Below are 17598 nucleotides of genomic sequence, written 5' to 3' on the forward strand. Positions count from 1 at the left end.
GCCAGTGGCTCAAACCACATAATGGACATTTGAGCACATACGTCCTGTGCCCACACTGTTTTTTGTTGCAACATGTTACGGTCACTGGAATAACACAAAATAAATAATACTTGGGAATGTAAATAACTACACTAAGTTGCTCTGTAAACTGTGGCATTCGGGGAAGATGCGTTTTTGCGGAGAAGACACAGCTAGCTTGCTAACTGCTGAAGTGGTGGAAATGGCCCAAGTACACTGAACAAAGTTGTTATATTGTGGAGCAGGGGTCACTACTCCCGGAAGCCCAAGTATGATGCCATCATCATTTTAGCCACGCCCAAATATCAAGAAAACTGAAATGACGATGCTACGGCTTGTGTTGGGAAATGTGCTCAGAGCATTGTTGAAATGTACTGTTTGGTTATTCAGAGTGCCCCAAAAAGGAGGGCTAGATCCCAGTGCGCCAGGCAATACATATGGAAACAGTTCAGGCAAGAGCCGAATTGTTCTATCTAGAATAGCAACAGTAGAAGTCACTTCATCGTGCTTCCCTAAATTAGAACCTCAATTAAATTGTCATATTATTTCACAAAGAAAACAAAGAATTCTTTTTTTTTACTTGATGAAACGTCCTTATATGTGGACGCCAGGCCCTTATAGTCCAAAATTTAACCTTATACTCTTCAAAGCCAAAGACGTCATGTCCACATACGTGGACACACAGGCCCCAGGAGGTTATAACATCGGCCGCGTTCAAAAATGGGAGAGGAGCGCACTCTGCTTCTCTGGAGACACACCCACTCACGGTCGTGTTCGGCCATCTTTGTGATATGTACTTGAATTCACCACGACATTGTTCTGAGTCTTTGCATGTGTTTTCAGCAATTACTGTGCAGCAACATATACATTCTGTAATGTATTTAGAAACAAATGTCTGAACTGCTACTTGTCATACTTGTCCCAGTGGTTTTGATAGGTCACTTTTGGCTAACGAAAGAGCCTGTATCTTTTTACACACATGCACACAAAACTTCAGTTGTTTCTAGAGTGACACTGACAGCTGGTGAGGATCATGTGAGAAATCCGACCATGGCGTATTGTTGTTTCTTCTTTATCTCGTGAGGCGGGTGTCAAATTGCAGTAGTGGGAGACAAAAGTACCATTTCAGTCTTCCAGAGTCTTTTACCTGTGTCAGTCCATCTGTTTCCTGATTTTTCTGGAGGATTGTGTTTGCCCTGTACCCCCTGCTGTGTGCAGAGAGAGCATGATGATGCTGTAAAACCTGCGCGCGTTCACATGGTGGTGAAATGTCACACAATCGTCAATCTTTTCCTCGGGCGTTCTCTCGTTCCTCTCAGTTTTTCACCGCACTTCCCTCCGCTCCCACTGCGATGACATGCATCCACCGCCACTTAGATTTGCACTTATCCTCCCAACTAGTAATAGATATCAGCCTGCACTGTTCAGTCTCTATCCTGGCACCCCGGTGTTTAATGACACTTGCAGAGAGACAGCGATGTAGACAGATGGGGACGAAGGTGGTAGGTAGTACACTTGAGCCTGACACCGTTCCTGGATGATGATACATTTGTCTGTTGCTTTTTTGTAGTTCTCTCTCTTTTTTTTCTTTTTTTCAAACTAGACAGTAAGATTTCACCGTCTGTTTATTTTATTTTTTTAAGCTCAAATAGTTTGTGCGCATCTTCACTCTGAGCTTGATAAAACCTTTTTCCAGAGCTCCCTTTTTGGCACCAATTCTTTGCTTAATAAGCAGTTAATGTCTTTACTTGCTCAGATGGGGAGCAAGTGAATGCATCATTTCCAATCAAGACAAACATCAACCGGCGATTAATAACTGCTTTTGCAACATTTCCCATATGTTTGGCAGTGTGAGCCACATTTGACTCAGCGAGCCACCGGGCTCCTTTCTTGTCATACAGAAAACATTGTCAAACGGATTACGCTCCTGTTGTTTGTTTCATAGCAGGAATTAAAGGCGGAAGTCAATTTTGTGGAAAAGTACATCGGTTTGCAAGAAACGATTGCGATGGCATAAGGAAGAGCAGGTTTGGTGAGGGTCTGATTAAGTGTGCAGACTGAAGAATTTCTCTTTTTTTTATTGCATTAATGGAACCCTACACTCCTGCGAATCGTGATGCTGTCACTGTTTATTATTATGAAGCACAATATAACATACTAACATGCAGAAAGACTAATAATGGTTTTAGTCTGACCTTGGTGACATTCTGTTTGTATCAAGTCAAGTACAACTTTATCAGCACAGATGATATAGCCTCCCTCTTAAACAGACAATATGAGCATTGCGGCAAATCTAATGTTTGCCTTAAACCGCTGCTCTGACTGCCGTCAGCGAGTCCAACAGGAAAGCATTTCTTTGTCTTTGAAGCATCTGCCGCAATACAAAAGTATTAGTTTCACCATCAGGTGCAGTGAGCTGAACATAAACCAAACTTGGATGTGTCAGCGAGACTTTCCCCTCGTACCACTATTGTCCACCACCACTGGTAAGTGACTTATGGATGTGTCACTTAGGCGTTGGCGGTTATTGTATCCCTGCGGCATTATGTGCGCCAACAGAGGAGATTGCGAATGAGCGGTGGCAGTAGATAGTAGAGACGGCTGGAGGATTGGAGCGTGTTGGACCATTGTGCAGCTGCTTACACACTCATGTGCATGTAACACATGTGGGCGTCCACTGTAACACTCTGCACATATGCCTAACTGTTGGTTCTCAGAGGTCAAAAGTGCAGTTGGTTGGGCAAGAAATTCAACGTACTGGCAACTTGAGAAGATTCTTCATATGATTCTGTAACTACACACAAGAGTTCACAGGGCAATCGTCATTTACCGTATTTTCACCACTATTCGCGCCATTAAAAGTCTTAATTTTTTTCCAAAATGGACAGGACGCCTTGTTGTGCCTCGATTTGTGTTGCATCGTAGCAAATGAGTTATATGCAGAAAAGCATAAAAACAGGAAATGATGTACAGTGGTACCTCTACTTACGAACGTCTCTTCATACGAAATTTTCAAGTTACGAAATGTCTCAACAGGAAAATATTGCCTCTTGTTACGAAAGAAATTTCAAGATACGAAAGGTAAAATACAATATGGTCCGCTATTCGCAGCTCTGAGTTTCCTGAACACAACGTACTTATAGCTACCGTATTCTCACGACTATTAGGCACCATTAAAAGTCAAAAATTTTCTCCAAAATGGACAGGACGCCTTATAATGTGGAGCGTCTAAGTGTAAGCGCCGAGTTCCAAAGCACGACTGAGAGCACTTCTGGCCGACACGCTGTTTATAAAGAGACGAAGGCGGACGTGAGTGACGACAGGCATGCGAAGTCCGCCATTGAGTGAAGGGTGGGCGTGTAAGAGGACGCTAAAGGCACGCCCCTCGCAGGTACCAGTCGCATGAGTACATTGTAAAATGGCTAAATAAAGTACAACCGAACTCAGTTTTGCTTCCGTTGCCTATTTAAAAACGTGTTTTTAGCGTGTGTCCGTATGTCTTAGCTGCTACCGTATGCTTTAAGCTCACATACCTGGTATGTTTTAGCGTGCGTGCATGCCCTCCGTATGTTTAAGCTGGCGTATGTTTTACCATGCCTGGCTGTGCCCAAATAATACAGTGCGTTTTGTGTATGTATCAAATACAGAAATAGCACCTGTTACTGAGACTGCGCCCAACAATACGGTGCGCCGAATGGTCGTGAAAATATGGTAATTTGTGTGAACATGATACACTCCTAACAATGGTAAGAAAGACAACAGGCGTGAAAGGGCTATGATTAAAATAAAAGAGTTGCCGGTTGAGGTGCAAAGTGTCCATCTGCTTTTTGGTAAGTAGAAAAAGCCATCGCTTATGACGCTTTCCCCAGTGAGCTTGTTGAAAGGTTATTCAAGAAAGCCGCAGATCAATTGCTCGATATCCCTCTGCATAATCCATCTTGGCGGTGATAAGGCATTTTATCAACAGTCGGGCAGGAGGAGATGTGCTGGAACCACCTCAAGGTCATCCCAATCCATACTCACGGATTCTCTTCTCCTATGTGTCCGCAGCGTATATTGACACATCGCATGGAGAAATCCCTCTTTATTTTGTGATCAATAGCCTCAACCGTCTTGTCCTCCTTAGACTAAAAAGAAAATAAATGCATTATTTATCCACGTCAGTAGCAAACATCCAAACATTCCCCAATTTTGGCCCTAAGGCATTGAATGCTTTTTGGATTTTCCGCACGAGTATAGTTAGCAGCAACCTTGTTTTTCTTCACGTGGATGCAATTGATAGCGAAGTATTGCTTTGCTGTCTCCACATTGATCTTTCACACATCCCATCGCAGCTCATTGCCAACATCAACTCCCATTTCAGCAGACGGGCGCCAAAGTAATTTCATTACCGCATTCGGCTTCCTGCTTTAATTACTCTCACTAATATTCTGCATTTATTCGTAAAATAACAGCTGGTTTTTGTTGTTTTGGGTTTTTTTGGCATGCTTTTTTTTTCACATGAATGCATTCATCCACGACGTATCAGATTTGGTTCATTATCATGTTAGTTATTCTCAAATTAAAACAGCATCGCTGAGGGGCAGCAGATGGAAGTCGACAGAAGGTGGAAATCCTCGTTCAGGAAAAACACTGAAAGGACAACAATTCTTGTCAACATTTACAGGGCAAAAACAGATTCATCAAAACCAAGTTAAAAATGATTCAGACTCCTAAAAATACATTGTGCAGAGAGATGACGAATAAACAAAAAGGAAATCCGAAACACTGCACGTGTGTGTTTGTATAGTACTGATTAAGAAGCAGACTTTTCACGACACTATTGTGGCATGTAGCGAGAGTTACTGCAGCAGGTCGTCACGCCGACCCTCAGTTCAACTTTGCTGCAACTGCAAACTTTTAGTGGATCCCTCCACTTCTTTGTAGAGAAATTAACATTCTTTTTGTTGCCAAAGACGATGCTGAAAAGCCTTTTTCTCTTTGTGTGTTTTCTCTTCACAGGAGCAGATGGTATATGGTGTCCAAGGTCCCTCTTCTGTGTCTTCCTCTGTTTTGTTGATTGGGTCTTACAGTGTGGACCGAGAGCTATTGAAGAGGCTGGGGGTTGGACTGGCGCTGGCTGCCGCATTACTGGCTTTTATTGTGGAGAGGGTCTATTAGCGTTGCGACCGTAAGCGGGAAGAGGAGCCGTAACCAGGGAGAGGATGGCGACATCAACAGCATCTTTGAATGGGAACGACATCGTCAAATTAACCGACTTGTTTCTTTCTGTACTTTCGTGTTGCACCCAAACAGGCTAAGGACATCTAGGTTCGATTTTTAATTTTAATTTCACTTCCTTTGGCCTCTGTTTGCTTCTTTTGGATAAAGGCACATAAACATTTGTGTACATCTTTTGGTCCCAACTTGTCCCCATCCAACCATTGCTCCATATAAAGAGCTCTACATGGAGTAAAAATCAGTCAAAGAAGAGTTCAAATAATTACACAAAAACCATAAACACCATAAAACACAAGAACAATGTCTCATGCAGTCAAAAGCCATCGGATAGAAAATGTGTTGGAACACGAGTTTTAAAAATGGACAGAGCGCTTGCCTAGCGTTTATCATAAGCTATTTTTAAAGTGAGCGAGCGGCAACAGAAAAAGATCAATGTCCTCACTGTTTTAAAAAAAACAAAAAAAAATGGTGAAAAGACAATTGTGGACTTGCCATTTTGGAATGCGGTCACTACGAAGCTTTGGGCACATGTCCATCACATGTTCAGAGTGCTGTTGCTGGAAAATCACGCGTTATCCTCCGAAACTTTTCTATGATTTACAATAAGACTCATGAGAATGCGTATACCTCTGAGTGTTACTTAGTCGAAACGGGGTCCTATAGAATAACCGGTGAAGCGTCTCCCGAGTCTTTACCGCAGCTGGTGTTTTTCAGTTTTTCGCTCTCTCCTACACAAGCACATGTACACGCAGTCTGCCTGTCTAATCTCTTCCTGGTTTAAGGGGCAGCCATCCCAGCATGCTCTATGAAATCTCAACTCACTCAATAATGTATGCCCCCAATTGATATCACATTGCACCGGCACATAAGGCCTAGTTGGTGCTTTTCTTTTGTCTCTTTCTGTAGTTGTTTGTGCTTGCGTGCGTGCGTGCGTGTGTGTGTGTGTGTGTGTGTGTCTGTGTGTGTCTACTGTCTCCCAGGTTGGTTGTAAGATTCCCTCACTGTCAGTTGCGTGTTTGTGTGAGCCCATATGTGTATGCGACTGCACTTTTCTGATGTGGTGTCTGTAGGTTCCCCAATGCTTAATTTAGCTGAAGGCCAGGAGGCTATATAGATATCCAGTGTGTGTGCGTGCGTGTGCGTGTGCCTGTGTGTGTGTGTGTGTTCTCCAAAGAGACAGGATCCTTCACGTCTTCATTCAGAAAGCCTGTTATTAGATATAGCAACAGTTTGGTGCCTTCGCACGCTAGCTTTGTATTATCTCATTAAATGATGCGTGTTATGTGTTCGGCAAACACAACACACACACACATGCATGTGTCATGGCTTTTCCACATCAATAGCGTACACAATACGCAACTTTTGTATGGGATGGGCAAACGATGCGTGCTGAGTTGCACACAAACGCAGGCGCTAAAGCTTTATATTAGCTGATCAAATGATGCGTGTCGTACCCACAGACACACACACGGCGTAGCTTTGTATTAGGCGATCAAATGATGCGTGTCGCCGTGAAGCTTGTTACACACATCCGGCGGTGCCCTATATTATTCTCTAGCCATCCATAGTGTGTGACACTTCTTTTGATGCTTTGTAAGCACATTTCCGCCCCGCGTGTGTCAGTTACACTGCATTGTTCTCCAATGAAATATGGATGCAGGGACACCCTTTATGTTTGGTACATCATCACTTACCATGAAATATTGAGGCGGGAACCGTCGAGAGGAGATCGTTATTCACTTTGCATCATTCCCTTCAGTTGTTTCTCATGAAAACGAGAGTTTCCGACTTCTTTTCTCCGTCGCAGCTGTTGTCAATTTGTCATTGGAGCCGGGGCGAACCTTGGACTTAAGATGAAGCAACAAACGAGTGCGCTCTGCGTCGGTGCTTCTCATCTGCCAATTACAAGGAAATATTTCGATTGAGGAGAACGTCGTCCTGTGCGAAGCTTTCATTCGATTAGCTTCTTTTAGCGTTGCTCTGACGACTGCAGCTCCCGTACTGTGCCAAAAACCGCCGCTGAATCACAAATGACTATTCAAACACTGAATCACAATACTTCTGAAGAACACAACTGCAGAAATTGAATTCAGACAAAAATGTGTTTTTTAAAACACTACAGACAATGTAGAATGTGATTTAGTCTTAGCTCTCGTTTCGCTATTTTTTTTCGCATCACAGAGACGTACAGAATGCAGTGAAATGTACCTCGGAAACACAGTCAATGACGCAAAAAACAGACTTTTCCTTAAAATAATGGAAATGCATTTAAGGCGTTTTGGATAAGAGCTTCATATGCAGATTAATGTTTTACGATTTTAAAAGTAATGTTAAATGTCAGCAGCAGATTTCTTAACGCATGCAAATTTTCATTTCACTTAAAATTCTTGGCCGATGTACATTTCATCACAAATCTCCATATGTGTCTAATAACTTATGTTACTGTTAACTTTACAAGCAAATGTTTTGAATTGAAAAAAAAAGTAACAAATGACAGCACTCATCGACCAAGTTGCTCATTAAGTTAAACTCCCATCTCCGACTGTGACCTTTTCATTTGTACAAATAAGTCAACAAGCGCGCACATTTACCACTTTGATTGTTGTATAGCTCCCGCTTATCTACATTCATAATTGGGGAACATTTCATGACATTTACAAAGCATTTGCATGGCAGACTGTGTGATCATCGTCATGTCATTCCTTCGTGAACGCCGTTGGTTTTCCACATTAGAGATCATGAATGTTTTTGTTTTGTACAAACCAAAAACAGAAATGGTAACTCGAGATTTTTTTTTTTGAAAGTTATCATTCACCTGATATGAATCCCATTAAGTTCTTTTACTTCTGAAGCAGTCAATCATTGTGACTGTTGAGAGGAAACACCGACATAATTACGCCGATGTTTTCCAGCTGAAGCCCAATTTAGCTCCTCCAGTTGCCGTCGTTCAGATCAACATTTCCTTGGAACAAATCCATTTGAAAACACAGTTTTTCCTCACTTGCTGGATGTTTCATACTAACTGTGGGAGCTTTAATGTGTACTTTCTCTTTGTACACAGTATGTTTAAGTCTTGACGGGGGAGAAGTCTTTGTAGCCCTCCGACAGCCCGTTTTTGTGTGTGTGTGTGTGTGTGTGTGTGTGTGTGTGTGTGTGTGTGTGTGTGTACTGTGCACATACACAGTGCCGTTGTTTTGATCTCTTAGAAAACTCACTTGCTTTATTTGCTGTTAAAATCGGGAGTAGTGGCATTAGTGGGATATGTTTTTGATTGGTGAACATACAAAATGCTTAAAATGAATTAAGGTTCAAGCTTCACCACATCGCACAATGGACAGTATGTGCACGGTTTTCCATGCTGATTATTTGGGATTTCTGGGGCAGCAGAAAAGGATGATTTGTGGTGCATCGTAGCAAATGAATTCTACGCAGAAGAGTATAAAAACAGGAAATGATGTACAGTGGTAACAGTCTTGTTACGAAAGAAATTTCGAGATACAGAAGGTAAAAATACAATATGGTCCGCGACTCGCAGCTCTGAGTTTCCTGAACGCAACATACTTATAGCACGCCAATAAAAAGTCGCTTACATGTCTTCGTTTCGAATCTGATGAATGAAAACGGCGAAGCGAACACGTTTCTTCGGTCATGTCGAGTGGGTGCTGCTTTTAAGATAGTGCCGCGTTCTCCAGGACATAAGTGAATGAAGTTAAAATCATTCACAATTACAGTAAAACGCACGGCAATAAAAACTCACTTTCACGTCGCCGTTTAGAATCTGATGATCGAAAAACGTGATTTTTTTTTGGAAAACTTGTTTTAGCGTCAGTCTTTTCGTGCATCGGGTGGGCCTTGCGTGTATTTAAGCTCCCACGGCATTACACCTCCATCCGGGTTACAGGTAGTGGAATTTTCCGTTGACGAAACTTCCAGTAACACGTAATATCGTAGTCAAAATGTTAATGCATAGGTTTTTATTCCAGGTGAAGGATATTCCTTTCTATAGAATTCCGGGAATGGGAATATTTACTGTATATGGAAAACACGTCTCTACTTACGCAATTTTCTAGTCAAGAAATGTCTTCCAGAGCCAATTAATTTCATAAGTAGAGGTACCACTGTACTCACTTCTAATACTGCGACAAAAATGTGCATCGGGTTGTGGTATGACTGTTTTGGTTCATAACACGTGCAACCGTGTTTTGTATTTTTTTTTAATTTTCTCATTTACCAATGTGGTGAAGCAGTGACCACTCCAGAGCACAAAGAATGACTTCACCAAGTCAATCTGATGCCGTAATGCCAAACTGAAAGCATGTTCCATTAGCCTTTAATCCAACAATGGTCTGAGTTTCCAAATGGTTCCAAGTAGCAGAGCGCATTCAGAGTGTATTTCTGAATGCACCAAGCCACGATGGCAACGCATAAAGTCGATCCCGCGAGTCACTATGAATGCCACTCAAGTACACTGCTTTAGTTCATTGGTAAATCGGGGGCGGGGGAGCGTTCTTTTCGATTGCCTGGCACATACAACTCTTGTTTTTTCGTTTCCTAATGAGGCGAAGCAGTGTAAAGTAGCATTCATGCTAATAGCGATCTGCAAACATCTGCTACACCTGTGAGAAACTGACAAACAGCAGCAGATACCTGTTTCGAATGCCTTTTGATTACCCGCATAACCAATTCCCAAATCAATTCCAATTTCTCCTTTTTATGCACCAGAGATCTTGGAGTGGGGAGTTTACATCTTGTTGGACATAGCTATGTTTGGACGAACATGTAAGACTTAGTTAATAACTCGAGTGCTTATTTAGGAGAGGATTTTTACTTTGGAAAAAACTCATGGTTCACTGAACTGTAAAACTGAGACATAAAACAAGAGACTTAAACAATGTAGATTTCAACAATAAAATGAATTCACATTTATGTTATTATAAGCCATCCATCCATTTTCAACACTGCTTATCCTAAACAGGGTCGCAGGGAGTTGCTGGAGCCTATCCCAGCTGACTTAGGGCGAAAGGCAGACTATACCCCGAACTGGTCGCCAGTCTGTCGCAGGGCACATACAGAGAAAGATGAACATTCACCCCCACGTTCACAGTGTCACTGAGTGGGAACCAATCCCACGCTGCCCGCACACAAGCGCACAAGTGCTACACCATCACCAACTAGTTATTCTAAACTTTCTTGTTGTATTCCGCTACTTTAAACCACACTGTACACCAATCCCGCACACAAGCGCACAAGTGCTACACCATCACCAACTAGTTATTCTAAACTTTCTTGTTGTATTCCGCTACTTTAAACCACACTGTACACCAATATTTAGAAACAGGGAATACAATAAAGTCGACTTGTATGTTCTGTTTGCTCCGTTGGAACATTGACTATAACTGAACTTAACTCTTTAATGCCACAAGACGTACTTGTACGTCTTTTGAAAATTAGGCCCCGCCTACCAAGGACATACTTTTACGTCTAAGTCTTTTTTTTTCTTTTATTTTTTGTTTTGCGTCATAGAGAGGTTGAGGGTCTGATGCAATCTGTGAATGAGAATAAGCCGTTTGCATTGTAACTCATGTAAAAAAGCGACCAGTATGTGGCAGTGGTGCCTCACGTGCTTGAAACGCATGCTTTTACAAAAAGCTCTTTTCCTCCGTTTTTGCCCAGGAATTGCCATTTTCATGAAACATAGTCATTTTTTTAATGCAGATTGCTGAAGAATGGAAAAAGATGGAAACCATTTTTTCTGCTGAAAGAAGAGAGTCCAAACTATTTTATTTTGGTAGGCTCCATGCATCCATGCATCCTTCCGCTGCAAGAAGGAGAGATACCGACGCTCGTTCCTACCGACTGCTGTCAGACTGCTGAATAAAAAATAACAACAATAATAATAATAATAATAATTAAATGATGTGAAAGACAATTGTAAATAGAGCTGCTATTTATCCATTTTGTGTTTATATTGCACTTAATTGAACGGTGTTTGTTGTTTTTTTTTCTTCTTTCTTCTTTCTACCTACATTCTTGCTGCTGGAGGCTGTAAATTTCCCCAGTGTGGGACAAATAAAGGATATCTTATATAGCATTAGAACCAAATATTCTGTGGGCCTTGCAAGATCAGTCAAAATCCAGTAAAACGTTGGAATTGAGGTGGTTGCTCCAGTGAAAATGGCTGGGGTTGAATGAGTTAATTGAGGAGCTTCTTTGCCTCCGGTTCTTGGTATCGTTACACTACAACTACTGGATGTGACATGAGCACCGCCCCACATGTGGCACAATATGGTACTACTCTAAAGTTGGACTTTAGATACGTACTGACGGACCTTGCATCTGTACTGACTGGATGCCCGCCACTGATACTGATGGCACATTTATTTCCATCGCCTGTTCGGTGGTCATGATTAGATTTTCCTCTTTGCCATCACAAGCAACAAAAAAGTAAACACTTGCGGAGCCAATCCTGTGTATGTCCACTGAACTGAGATTGCAAAGTTTCCTGAAGCATCATGATTTCCGCATCGATCACAAAAGTTCAATGTCTGTTCTGAGCAACTTCAGATTTTCGCTGATGATTCCACTGGAACATACTGTATGTATGCTTTACTCAAGCAGGAGCGTTAACCCAAATGGTTGAGGGGGCCGAGAATCGACTTAAAATGGTGTGCTTCTACAATTTGAAAAAGAAAACTCTCAAATCATCGCACTTTAAAGCATGATTATAAGTGAAAATGTTTTCACCGAAGCGTTCTGTTCAAAGTCAAGAATGGTCATTCCCAACAACTGTGGGCATCAGTGAAATTGCCAGAAGCAAGCTGGCCCACATGAGTGTGACCAATTAATTTTTGCAATTTTGGGGACCAACATGCTTTGTGCGTTCTGTCGCCACCTCCCATCTACTAAACACCCAAATCCACACCCTCCCCCTTTCCTCATCTCCCTCTGCCTTCGCTTTTCTATAGGCCCTTCACTGCACACCAGTGCCTTCTGGAACAGAGGGGAAAATTACTTGGCAGCCATATCCATTCCCAATGTGTGTGTGAGTGTGTACTTTGTATGCGCACAAATCCATGAGTCCTTAAGTTCAACCCAGTCTTCGTTTGACGGACCTTTATGCCTGCATCCGGTGATTGCCGGGTTTTATCTACACACATACACACTCACACACACTGCGAAGCAAACTGGGCATTTACGGCGCACAAGGGAGCGATTGGCGCTATTTGAGTGTCGCGGTGGCTTTCCAATTTTGTTTTGCTGTGTTTGATGCGCTCGTACGTCTTGACTTGAGTGTTTCGAGGCATTTGTATTGCTGCGAGACCAGAGTCAGTACTGTAGCGCAGCACTGTATTGTTCTTGAAAGCATTTTAATAAGAAACACATCAGGCAGTACTCTAGTCCGTGGATTTAAAGGCCGTTTTTAGACTGAGGGAAAAGCAATGTTTCAATTCATGTTCTGGGGAAAAAAATTGGATTTGTTATCCTGCTATTGTCCAATGTAGAAGATAAGAGTGTGGTTTGACTGATGTAAGGTGGTGATTGGCGGGCACCCAAAGTCATCTGGCATTGGCTCCAGCTCGCCTGTGACGCCAATGTGCACGAGTAATGTAGAACGTGGATGTCTATACATGTATCCGTACTGTATTGGAATAGCAGATTATCGAAAGGCAAAGCGCAAAGAAAGTCGGACTGGACCCGCAGCTGATGTTTTGTTCCTGTTAATATTTGATTAGAGGTCTTCCGTTGGCGGCCCTGAAACTTTTAATGATGTTGTTGTCATAATAAGATTCCTGAGGGCTGCCTGGTTTCTATGGCGATGTGCTCCCGTGGAATCGTCCACACATGAAACAATGCTGTTTTACATAACTACGTGGTTGATGTTTAAGCCCATCATGCGGAACTTAAATCTATTTCTCCCGGCAGTAATTACAAAAGTGTAATTCCAAAGACGGTGGCAATATTGTGGAGACAATATAGAATAGGATAGTACGCACTCCCAAAGACCACCTCGGGGGCTTTTGTCAGTGCCGTGTAAACTAATGTTATTTTGGGACCGTGCCAATGTTTTTTCTCAGGCAAGCCTAATTTAAACAATACTTGGACATGAGCTCATTTGCTATTTAAAGTACCACCCGCTCACAGTGTTGCCTGATAATCAATTGCGACCTGCTGATCTTGGATATGACCTTGTCTGATAACATTTCTGGTGAAAAAGAATCAATGGAAAGTCGTGTTTGAACAAAGGAAAGCGGCTGTCAGCGGATGTGCGCTGGGTTTAGAGAGACACTTGCATTTGAAAAAAAAAAAATAGCCTGTAATCAGTAAATACATGGCAAGTTTATTTCTTGGAAAATGGAAAAATAACTTCACTGACTCAACTCAGGTCAATTTGTGTTAAGGGCAAGAGATATTCAACTCATTCACTCCCAAAGACGTTTTTAAACATCTTTTCAGACTTGGTCCAGAATTGGCTGGTACTGAATGCAACAACATTTTTGCAATGGAGTGATCATTTTCTTCCACTCATCTCATGCGCAGGAGTGCTTCAACTAAAGTTGGAACTGACTAATCATTTGGAAGCATAACCTCACTCCTTTCTGCCGGAGCGCAAACTTCAAGTTAGCATAACAGTGCTATGACAACAAAAGCAGCCCGAGTTGGGCAATATTTATATCGATCACAAGTATTTTGGTGTGCCGTGTGATTTTCCAAGAGCGCCACAAATAGTCTTGGTATTTATCACTCAAAATTTTTATGATGGCATTCTCTACACCACATCAAACTAAAACGCCACCTCGACAGACAAAAAACCATTGTACACATTTTCGGATAACTTCGCCTGACTTATGAAAAACATTCATGAGATAAAGTTTCAGGACGACTCAAATACGAAGGAATTCATTCAGGTGTTTCCTCCTTAAAAAAAAAGTTATATTCACGATGAAGTCACTTTGGTCAGGTGCTTTTGAGCCACTGGTAATTACGATTATCCTCATGTAATGGTTCTAATTCCAAAAATATATATCTTGTAGTTTCCGAAGCAGATGTTGATTGTTTTATTTCACATCCACTGTCCGAATGCTTCTGGACCTAACTATACTTGTGGTTGGGGAATATGGTGTAGATGTAATTGGAAACACATTGAAACCTCTCTTTGTAGTTGCCTGAAGTTGCTTTGAAGGCTGTTCGAATGTGAGCGCGTTTGTTTTCTGGGCTTTCTCACCAACATGTTGCAAAACAACGATCATATGCACAGTTGAGAAGTCATTCACAGGGCAGCCTTGCAGACAGAGGACGCTCACTTCAGATAAAACAAACAAAGAAAAAAGACTAATAATAATGGCAGCAAAATAAAAGGCCTTGAAGACATCTTCATCACATTTCGAATTTTTTTTTCTCTCTTGTCTCATACTACATTTTCTGTGCTCATTTCAGCATTCTATCCTCTGCTCTTCCTGGCCCGGCCAGCCTCCATTCTTTCCTTTGACAGCTCCCGTTAATTCCATGGCCCCTCACCTCGCCACTTTGAGACCTACCGAAATGAGAACATGGACGTGTGAGAGGAGGACAAAGCATTAGGTGTGAACAAAAAAAGGAAGAAAGATAAGAAAAATGGAAAAACAACATCAAGAAGAAGAAGAAGAAAAAAAAGCAATCCTAAGTAGATGGTAAAGATAAGGAAAATGAAGTGGAAGAATTGAGACGCGGCACTCAGCCTCCCCACAATCCTTTGCCTCTTACAGGAGAGGCAATTACAATTTCACAGATTGAAATTAAAATCCCCCGTGGTAAATGTGTGTGCGTGTTGGTGCACGTGTGTCGTGTGTGAGATAGAGTGGGCTGTCAAAGTGATTTCAAGCTGTTTATAGCCTAAGCTCACAGAATAGATCCTCATATGGCAAAAAGGAAGAGAAAAAAAACCCAAATCCTTCACAACTGCCTCTTTTTTTTTTTAAGAAAACAAATTCCTTAAATATTAATTGCCTGGCTGGGTCCTGACGATCGGCTTATTTGCTTGTGATGAGCTTGCAAAAGAAAAGTACTTCTAATCTCTCATTCGCTGTTGACTGTCATCATTAATCTCTCTTTTTGCCTCTCCCTTTACTCTCCATACATCTCCTTTAAGGGAAGACTTCTTTTTTCCCCCTCTCTATAAAGATCTTTGAACCCGCGTGGCACTGCATGTAATATCAAAATTGTGATAGAATTTCTGCACCTACATTATTTATAGTCATGGAGATTTATAGTCTGCGTTGGATTTCATATCCTCCATTCCCAGGGTGCATCTTGATGTATTCCTGTTATAATGCTCTCGCCGTTTTGCAGTTCTTCAACTCGGATTCCTGCCTTATAATCTTAGAGTATTTGTATCAGTCATCAGCGTTTATAGGCTATCAAGCTTCATTCATGGAAAGGCAACAAAGAACATTTTTCCACTGTTGACATTCCCAACTGGGATCTGCACTGTGGGAATTCTGCCCACTCCGCAGCCTCCACACCGTAGTGGATATTTCATCTTGAAGCACGATATTCATTCCTTTTCTTCAACTGGAGCATACAATTCCATTAGAAGAGGAGAATTGGTGTTTGCGCCAAAGTACGTAACAGTTCGAGTGCACTAAACAGGTTGCAGTTTTTTTTTCCTTTGATCAATTTTGAACGCACTGAGAATTGATCATCTTCATGCCCGCGTTAAGTAGTACTTCAGCGCAAAGTTCCCAAGTTTCGAAAGACCTCCGATTCATACCTCCACCTATCATCGATGAGTGCTGCCAGCATCACGTTTTCAAGTCATTTCTTCTCTCTTGTTGGCCTCTTCACCGGAGTGGCCCATACATTGAGTATGACGGAGTACGTGCACTCCAAATGTTGATTTAAAGTGTGATTGCTGTGCTTGTGTTGAATTTAGCTTTGCGGCGTGTGACGCCCAGATGAGCAGTTCTCCTCCTTGGACATGACAGAATTTCAAAAAGCCAATTCACCCCATGCATTCAGCCTTTATATTTCCGACGTATAAAGGGTTTTTTTTTTTCGTTTTTCTTTTTTTCAGTAAGCTAACATCCAGTGCTGTAAGAACAGAAGAAGCACATCTTTTTGACCTGTGGTGCTCCCCGGAGTGTTTCAGTTTGCACGTCCTTGCGTGTATGCGCGCGCTCAGTAGTATCAAGGGCATTAAGTGTGAAAGTGGTTCTACATTGCCCAAGGGAGAAGCGAGCTGGATATATGCCCCGCAGCTCTTATAAAGAAAAAAGCATCACTCTTCATTGTGGACAATAAACTGAAAAGCAACTAAAAGCCGACGATGAGTATACACACATGCACGTTCTATCGACTCGGCAGGATCTAGTCCCTTTCAAACGTTTCGGAACACTGAGACCATTTGAGCATGGTGAAGATTGGTCGGCAATCACTGTTGCTGGCTGCCTTGTTTCAACACGGAAAATGATTGAGTCGCTACTTCAAGAGCGGCAACAACGAGCTAGCTCTGACTGGCCAATACTAGCCGGTTCTGTAGAGCAAAAGACAAACTCATTTGTCTATAAATAATGAGCACCTCTGGGGTGTATGATGTCTTTTATTTCAAGTTTTTCATTGTTTGCAGGGGAACTATTTGAAGATAAAGGCTTACCTAGTCATTATTCTCTCTCTCTCTCTCTCTCTCTCTCTCTCTCTCTCTCTCTCTCTCTCTCTCTCTCTCTCTCTCTCTCTCTCTCTCTCTCTCTCTCTCTCTCTCTCTCTCTCTCTCTCTCTCTCTCTCTCTCTCTCTCTCTCTCTCTCTCTCTCTCTCTCTCTCTCATTCTCTGTGCAATGTGATGCATCTTACATTTTTGGTATTTAGGGAGTGAGATGTGGATTGGGTCAGGTCACCACTGAAGGCTCATGTCCCATATGCACCGCCCGCAGCTGCAAAAAATAACATACAACTAGGATTTTTTTTTCCTTCTCTACCCCAGCAAAAAATTTTATATCTGAAATCACGGCAAAATGTGTGTGTTCATGGTCTGCCAAGATATTTGTTCTTACCAGGTAATTTCAATTATCATATGGCACAGTACAGTGTGGGAAAAGTATGTGCACCGTTGGCTTTAATAAGTGATTGAGCCTCTTTTGGCAGGAATAACGTCCACCAAATGTGTCCAATAGATTCATTTTCGCCCATAAATGCATGTGTTTTAAAGCTGTTTAATTCCAGCCATCCATTCATAGCGCTTGTCTGGATTAGGATCATAGGTGAACTGGAGCTTCTACCTTTAAATCCACACTTAGATGGTGACATATAGTTTAATAGGGTTTATGTCTTGTTGTTCTTGCCATTATTTATTTTATTTTTTTATGTCTGTCTGTTCTAATCAATTTTAG

The 17598-nt window shown here is 41.9% G+C and overlaps 2 protein-coding genes across 2 annotated transcripts in view; one reads left to right on the forward strand and one right to left on the reverse strand.

Moving 5' to 3' along the window:
• Positions 1 to 5409, forward strand: part of cdkal1 (CDK5 regulatory subunit associated protein 1-like 1) — a 183149-nt gene extending 177740 nt beyond the window's left edge. The window contains exon 15 of the mRNA XM_052065753.1: positions 5020 to 5409. Within this exon, the coding sequence (XP_051921713.1) occupies positions 5020 to 5178 (159 nt within the window). The 3' untranslated portion in view covers positions 5179 to 5409. The remainder of the gene's footprint in view (positions 1 to 5019) is intronic.
• Positions 1 to 17598, reverse strand: part of LOC127600853 (F-actin-uncapping protein LRRC16A-like) — a 692893-nt gene that overhangs the window by 462030 nt on the left and 213265 nt on the right. The gene's annotated exons all lie outside the window — the stretch shown is intronic.

Source organism: Hippocampus zosterae, chromosome 5 (assembly GCF_025434085.1).
Source record: "Hippocampus zosterae strain Florida chromosome 5, ASM2543408v3, whole genome shotgun sequence".
Taxonomy (NCBI): Eukaryota; Metazoa; Chordata; class Actinopteri; order Syngnathiformes; family Syngnathidae; genus Hippocampus; species Hippocampus zosterae.